Genomic DNA, 8,726 nt, shown 5'->3' with positions numbered 1-8,726 from the left:
TACAACAAAGAAAAAAACACAATATATAGATTTTTTTATTTTTTATTTTTTATTTCATATATAGATATTTTTATTTTTCATAATGATGAGTGATTTTTTTTTTTTTAAATTTCTTTTTTTTAATAATTGATCTATAATATACATCATATAGCGTTCGGTTTATACATAATTACAATTGTAAACTTCAGTATTCGACTAATAAAAAAAAAAAAAAAAAAAAACGTACACATTTTTTTATACGTTTTATAGTCTTTTTTTTTTTTTTTCTTTTTTTACTTTAATTTACGAGAGTATTTTTTTTTTCTATATAACTTTAAGCGCACAGTAAAGTGCAAGCTTTATTATATATTTTCAAAAAAAAAAAAAAAAGAAAATAACAAAATTGCCTTTGTTGATTTTCCAAGTTCATTAATTACGTGATGCTTAATGAATTATATTGCGTAGAAAAGATTTATTTATTTATTTTTTAAATTCGATTTTATTGATTAATTATTTATTTATTTTTTTTTTTGATAATTAAAATGATTCTACACGGGACAATATGTCATTATCCCATTTGTTGTATTTTTTTTTTTAAAATTAGCCAACGTATTTACAACCCAAAATTATTGGTAAAAGAGTGGAACGATAAAAGCGAGTTTTATAGGCGGCATTATTATATATAAGATATTTTTTTTTTGATTTTTTAAAAATTCATAAAAGTGCAATTATTCCTATTATAATTCAACAGGCAGTAAGTGCTCAGTTCTTGGCAATTTTATTGATCAAATAATTAACTCGTCAATACATCCACCAAAGTAAAACACACATATTATTTTTTTTTTCGATTTAAAAATCGACCATTGAATTTATATACTGACAAGTTTTTTTTTAATTAATTATTTTCTTTTACTAAATTAACGACAATTTTTTTATTTAAATATTTTTAATAATTATTCTAATAGAAATTTCATTGTCGTTATTGTGTGCCCCTTCTACTTGGCCGCCTATAATTTACTGGATAAACATTTATAAGATCCCTAGAATAAAAAAAAACAAATAAATAATATCTATTAATTTTTTTTTTTTTTTAATTATTATTGATTTGTTTATTTATTTTTTTATATATTTCATTTTAAAGTCTATTATTATAATAATAATGATTTTCAGTCACGAATATTCTCAGACTCGTCTGAATTCTCCCCTTCAAATTATTGCAAATCTATATAGCTGCCATCAAAGTTTCAATGACACTTCAGTATCACATGAGATTATCATTAAATAGATATATTAACTCATGTTAAATTATATTTAAAATTTAAAAATAATAATTAAAATAACACTGGTATTTTATTCTCATAGCTATTTTACTTAATTTTGTAAAATTTTTCTTTTTTTTTTTTTATATTTTCACGATGATTAATTTAAACAATTCTGAAATACATCAATTAGGTATATATACAGCTTAACTATAGCTGATTTAATGATTAAATATTTATAATATTTTATTATTTATAAATTTTTTTTTTTATATTGTACATAAATAATGTACGAAATCACAACAATTATGAAATTTCATTTGCAAATTTCTTTGCCTATAAATACAATAAATAAAAATTTCGTCATTAATTATTAAATTATTATTAGTAATTATTTTTCATTATTATTATTAATAATTATTTATTTACTTTTAATATTTTTTTAGACTTGAAAATAATATTAATAATAATATTTATATATATTTATATGAGTATCTTGATAAATCGTTTGTATCACGAGTTAAAACGCACGAACAAGGAAGGAGTATTACTTTTATTTATATATTTTTTTTATTTATTATTCATATTAATATTTTTATCATGATAATAATAATAATAATATATATTTTTTATTTTTTTTGCGCGTTAATATCAAGGTGCCGGTATCTCAAAGTCAAAATGAATAAAACAAGTAACATCCCACATGAGAAAAAACAGATATATTGATTTTATATATATATTTTCTTGATTCGATTTTCGCGTCAATAATAATATTTGGGATATTAAAGAAATGAATCGTAGCCGCGGCGATTGATCGCATACGGATACGCGGACATCGGTCACGAGCCGCTAGTGGCAATACCTGTTATATCTCTGTGTGCTTGTAAATCACGTGAATGTGCATCACGTACAGCCCGTGAGCCAAAAACCCTGTCACATCCGGGTATTGTACATCTAACATCATCATGTAGATTATCATTATTTGGACTTGTTGTTGTTGATGATGATGTTGATGATGATGATAAAATTGGTGATGATGGTTTACTATTACTAATATTATTATTATGACGTTGTTGTTGTTGATGTTGTTGGTGTTGGTGGTGTTGTTGTTGTTGTTGTTGTTGATGATGATGAAGTTGTTGTTGTTGCTGATGAAATTCTCGTTCTTGTCCTAGTCTTGTTAAATGATTTAATTGACTCAAATGTTGATGTGTAAGACCATTAAGACCAGCTAAATGTGTAGCAAATGAACTTAAACCACTAAATGCACCAAGATGTGGTGGTAATAATAAATGTGGTGGTGGTATTCTAGCAGCAAGATCAACAGCTGCTGATGATAATGGATAACCACCACCAAGTGCACCAATACCAGCATCAGCATATAGTCTTGCAATAAAATCATTATGTAATAATGGATTAATTTGTGTATCATCAATTCGAGGTGATAAACTTGATGGTAAACTTGATGATAATGGTGGACTTGTTGATGTTGATAATAGTTTTCTGTGTAAATTTAAATTTGCCGAGTGTCTATCTCTTGAACGTTTTGATGGAAATGCAGCATTACAACCATCAACACTACAACGATGCATTAATTTTAAATGTACATTTTGATAATGTGTTTTAACGCCAAAATGATTTTGGAAGACTTTTCCACATGCTGTACATCTACGTGGATTATCACGATCAAGTGGTACTTCTTGTGTACTAACAAAACCACCATTTTCATAACGTGCATATGTTATTAAACTATTGTCCGTATCCATAGCCACTGTGGAGGGCGAGCCGCTGGACGAGCGCGAGCCACGAGAGTAATTGTCCATGGTGTTGTTGTCCTGGATCATGGTAGGGCTGGTGCATGGGCTGATAGATATTCTGCCAGGCCTCGATGTTGTGCATCCTCCGCTCCCTGGTGTGGTGTATTGACTCTGCATCATCATCATGCGACCCTGCGACAAGGACTCTAGTTGACGCAAAGCATTTGAAGAGTCGAGGGACAGTTCATCATTAACAGTTGGATAACTGTCTACCGAGCTCGGGGCACGGGAGGGAACATCAGGAACATCACGCTCACCTTCACGTTTATCAGCATAGTCGTCATCATCTGGCTCCTTTGTTGTTGTTGTTGTACCCAGATTGATTGGCACACGACTCTCCTGCTTCAGTTGTTGTTGTTGGTGGTGGTGTTGTTGTCGTCGTTGTTCTTCCTCCTCGGCCTCCTCCTTCTCTCGTTCTGGCTCATCTGCATGCATCTCCTCGTCACGATCATCATCATCAGCAGCTGCTACAACAACAGCATCAGCCTCATTGTCAAGACGTTCTTCTTTCACTTGAGTTGTTGTTTTAACAGTTGACAATAATTCATGATTATTATTGTCAGATTCATTTTTAATATCTCTTGAATCATTTGATATTTGACTGTTACGACGTTTACTTGAAATTTCACTTGTTATTTGTTTATCTGGTGAATAAACTTCACGTTTTATTGGCTCTGGTGAATGAGATCTTTTTGGTGATCTTACACTACTCGCTCGTGAACTTAAATCTCTTGGTTCATCTTGAGGTACTTGTAATGCTACAATACTATTTTCAGTTTGTAATTTTTGTCGTTGATTTTTCATATATAGAGATTCACGTTCTCTATTAATTTCTGGTGATTGTGATGTCATTGATTCATTATCACAATTTGAATTACGTGATAATGATGATTTACGTTGTTGTTCAAGTCTTGACATTGACATATCTTCTGGTTGATCTTGAAATACAGCATCACTTGATGAATCAGCATCAGTCATTGGTGAATGTACATTTGTTGGCATTGCACATCTTGTTGGATGTTGTGATTTACGTTTTCTAACACCACGATTATTAAATGATGCATTTGTTTGTACATTATTAAATGATACAGTATGATTATCAGATGTACCCATTGAATCAGTATCATCAACACTATCTGTATTACTAACAAGTTCTTCATCTTGACCGTCAGTTGATATTTTTGGTCTTTTTGCAAGATTAAATGGTATCATTTGATCATCTTCATGTTTACCAGCACGTGCAGCTGCTTGTAATGATTCAATTTCATCACCAACAATAACAATACCCTCTTCATCATCATCATCTTCTTCACCTTCTAAAATAATTGATGGTGTTTCAGATGACGGTGAATGTGCACCAATAGTACTTGTTGTACTTGGTGTACTTTTAGCATTTGATGTAGTTGTTGTTGCTGTTGAAAATGTAAATGGACCACTTGATGACATTGTTGTTGTTGCTGCTGTTGTTGTTATCATTCTTTGATGCATTGCTTCGTCATATGACATACCACTTTGACTTTGTGTTGATGATAAATCAAGATGTTTAAAATCTAAACCACAAAGACTTGCTGGTGATCGTAAATCTGGTGGTGGTGTTAATAATGGAAATGAACCAAATGGCAAATGATTAAGACCACTTGATGGTACTGATAGCCCCATTTGTTGTGGTAATACCAATGCATGTGCCATTGATGAACGTCCATCATGAGGTGATATTTTTCTACGTAAATGTGGTGAATGTAATTTTGGATTTGGATTTGCACTGTGACGATTTCTTGATCTTCTTGAGCTAAATTTTGTATTACAACCTTTAACTGTACATTGATGCATTTCACGTAAATGAACAGCACTAAAATGTATTTTAAGAGCACCTTTATCGCAAAATGTTTTTAAACAAACATTACACTGTACTCTTTTTTTACCAGTTGCTGGATTTATAAATGGTGTACCAAGATTTGGTGGTAAATTTGATGTTGAACCCCATTGATTACGTTTACCAGGTGATTGTGATTTTCTACCAGGTATACCTGGTGGTCTACCAACAGCTGATGTTGCCTGTTGTTGTTGTTGTTGATGATGCTGTTGTTGTTGTTGTATTGGTAATGATCGTAGTCTTTGTTTATCATGTTTTGTAAGTGAATCTCTTCTACTTAAATTTAATGCACTACCAGAATTTTCATCATCATCATCATCACTCTCTGATCCAAAATCACTACTTTTTTCTCCAATACTTTGTGAATCTACTGTGTGCTGTTGTTGTTGGCCACTTAATAAATTTAAATTTCCACTATTTGATGTTAATTTAGCCATTGATGGATGTGAAAAATTAACTGGAAAATTTGGTGGTAATGCACCAGATGAACCAGCAACAGCCAATGGATGACCAAAGGCAAGTGCTGTTGTTGATATTGGTGCAACTGGCATTGGTGGTCTTAATTGTGATGATGACGATGTTGATGATGATGTTGTTGATGTTGAATGATGTGGTGGACTGTGTGAATTTTGTGTATGTCTCATTGATTTTCTTGATTGTAATAATTGTTCAAGTGGTGGTGGTGCTAAATGTGGAAATCCAGCAAGTCCCAAACTTCCCAATTCTCGAAAATCAAATGGTTGCATACTTTGTAAACGATTTAATGGTGATGTCAAATGTGAATTATTTGTTTCTAAACTTCTTGGTGGTGAATTTGTCAAACAATTTGTATTGACTAAATTTGATGATGACAATGATGATGAAGATGATGATGTTGTTGATGATTGTATATAATGTTTTTGTGCTGACGGCGACATGGATGAATGAGACGCTGTTAGTGATAGTGGTTGTTGTTGTTGCTGTTGTTGTTGTAATCTTGAACCAGGATGTGGCAATCTACAATGTAGCAAATTGAATGATGGTGGCAAATGGGCCAGTGGCATATTAGGTGGTGATGGTCGTCGGCTCGGTGACATATCATCCGAGGACACACTTGATCCGACAGCTAGCAATAGCTGCTGCACGAATTGACGCGTCTCCGGAAAACGAAGGAACTGCTGTAAAACCAGCGGTTCCTCTTCAGCTGAACAGATACTCCATCTATCAAGTAGTGAACCGTTTTGAGAGTCCTGTAATCAAACAAATAAATACAAAATTAAATTATTTTATTTGATATTTTTTTATTCAAATTGTGTTGAACATATTTACAAGTATAAATTTTGTTGGATTAAAATAAAATAGAGAGTGTTGATGAAGATGATGAAGCAAGTAGAAATTATATCTATATGTTTGTATGTATAAGATGTGTGTCTTGTAAATTTAGGGTGACGGAAAGTTAGTATAAAGTCTCTGTCAGTTTGTCTTATTTATTTTCAACATACACTCTGAATTGCGTATATTTATTTACACATTCCAAATGTATAGCCGGACGCTCTCTTTTTTTCTCTATACCTTTGTGTATATATATACTTATAAATACATAGTGTGATGCTAGCTGACGACGCTTTTCGTATATCTTTGCAGCACTTGTATATTTTCCTCTGAGTAAAATTAGGAAGAGACCCCCTGATGTGGCCACTCTTAACAACCACGCACTTTGTTAACTTTTTTATATCTTTCATCATCACCATCATCATTATTATTATAATTGATATTATTATTATTATTTTTTCTTTTTAATTTCACCTTGTAATCTCAACACACATGTGTATACATGTACATATAACCTATGGACCTCGGAAATTCGACATGGTCCGTTAGCGTCTATCATAATGGCTAGAATTAAAGTCACGGAAGCACCAAGGTGGCACACGCAAATCCATCACTAGAAATATCCATATATATATTTATAAAAATATGAAATTAAAAATAAATAAATCGAGATGAAAAAAAATAATAAAAAAAAAAGAGAGACGGAGAGAGAAACAGGGAAAGGAGGAGCAGAGGTCATTGGAGTCTGGCATCTTGTATTTTTCTTGAGAAAATTGACTGATTGAAGTTTAGAAAAATAAAAAAAATAAAATAAAATATCAAAGTGGCTGGCTTTAATACAATGTGCGCGCATGCACACGGTAGTAGATTTTCTATAGCGGATTTAAGTACAGGCCGGAATAGCCAATAGGTTGTGGTGGTACCCGTCACAGGCGTTGTAACGCGACCGCTATCATTTATCTATCTATCTATATTTATATATTTATATAGACTTTTTATTATTTAACTACTCAACATTGCTTGGCTATTAAGTAAATTCATCCTCTCTATTTTTTAATGGTATTTTAGAGTCGTCACGTATAATTCAACTGTATAATGATCGATTCGATTGAGATATACACTGATACACAACTTCCGAGAAATACAAGAAATTATATATTTTCATATAGGTATATGCGCTTAATCTTAGATGGATAATTCAATATTTAGATGAACGTTTTTTTAAAAAATTTTTGTGCGTGACGTCTTGATTTAACATCCGTAATTTAATTCTTCGAATACACAAATTTTTATACTGGCCGCATTAATAAATATTAGCACAAATAAAAAATAACAGGAGCTAAATATTATTTCTCAAATAAATTAAATGCAAATATATATAAAAAAATTTTGCAAATCAAACTGTATATGAATTCGAAATTTAAATTTTTTTTTACACGCAAACATGAAATTTAAAAAAAAAAAAAATTCTCAGAAATATAAATTTGCAAAAAAACAATACTTGAATTTAAACAATTTTAAATTAATAAATTTAAATTATTTTTTTTTATTAAAATTTACCTGTGTTTATTGATGACCCGATTAGTGGCGCCCTCTGTCTATCACTATCAAATATCAAATGACTAAGACAAGGCAAAAATATATAAATTAAATGAAAAGAATAAAAATATTTAAAGAAAAAAAAAAAAAAAAAGACGCACGGAGGAGGCAATCGAAGGTGCCATCCGTGACTGGACACCGCATATGATTTCACGCTCGGTGGACCTGTCTTATTCGTGTGTAGAAATCGTGAAGATCTCGCGGCGGATTGTATCCGCTTTTAAATTGGATTGCAGCTACTGCGCGACCTCCTCTTTCCCCATTTTTTTTTTTTTAGAATATTTTTATTTTTTTCTTGCACGATCAGTACACCCTCAATGTCCCTCTGTGTCTTTCTCTCAAAGTATTTAGAATAAAAACAGATAAGACATCAGGAGACAATGATTGCAATCAAATTATTTTTTTTATTTTTTGTTGAATAAATTAAAAAGTAAAAAAAATTATATATCCTGCATGAATATTTATTGAATTTTTTTCTTTCTGTCGTTCTTTCGAGCAAATATCAACGGAAATATCACCAAAATATTTTTGAATTTATTGTTTCAACTTCCAAATGACATAACGGTATATTCAGGGGGGCATTGTGACGGTAAAATTTACAGATAAATAATATACAGGTGTCACGATTTGTACACGTCATATTTTGGCAATTTCTGACTTCTTGGAAAAAAGAAGACGTCTCTTATTTTTTTAAATAACATATCGAAATGGTTTAATTTCAAATGCCGTAGGCAGTATACTTTGATGAAGAGCAAGATGACGGAAAAATATAAATAAATCAACGATAATAATTATGAGCAAGAAAGCAGAAGATGCACGAAAAAATTCATCAATGATACAAAGTAGCAAACTGTAATTTGATGTGCATGTCAAATGATGTACCCTGTC

General features: G+C 31.1%; 1 protein-coding gene across 3 annotated transcripts in view; it reads right to left on the bottom strand.

The window, feature by feature from the left end:
* Positions 1–530: 530 nt before the first annotated feature.
* The window catches only part of LOC122860392 (protein split ends-like), a 167,276-nt gene continuing 159,080 nt past the window's right edge, over positions 531–8,726 (bottom strand). For 2 of the 3 annotated variants that reach the window (XM_044164185.1, XM_044164184.1), the window contains one exon: positions 531–6,157. In XM_044164185.1, coding sequence (XP_044020120.1) covers positions 2,078–6,157 — 4,080 coding nt within the window. In that variant the 3' untranslated portion in view covers positions 531–2,077. The remainder of the gene's footprint in view (positions 6,158–8,726) is intronic. The other variant, XM_044164186.1, reaches the window with a different exon arrangement.

Source organism: Aphidius gifuensis, linkage group LG1 (genome assembly GCF_014905175.1).
Source record: "Aphidius gifuensis isolate YNYX2018 linkage group LG1, ASM1490517v1, whole genome shotgun sequence".
Lineage (NCBI taxonomy): Eukaryota > Metazoa > Arthropoda > Insecta > Hymenoptera > Braconidae > Aphidius > Aphidius gifuensis.
Note: the sequence above shows the minus strand (reverse complement) of the source record. Positions and strands in the feature narration are given on the sequence as shown.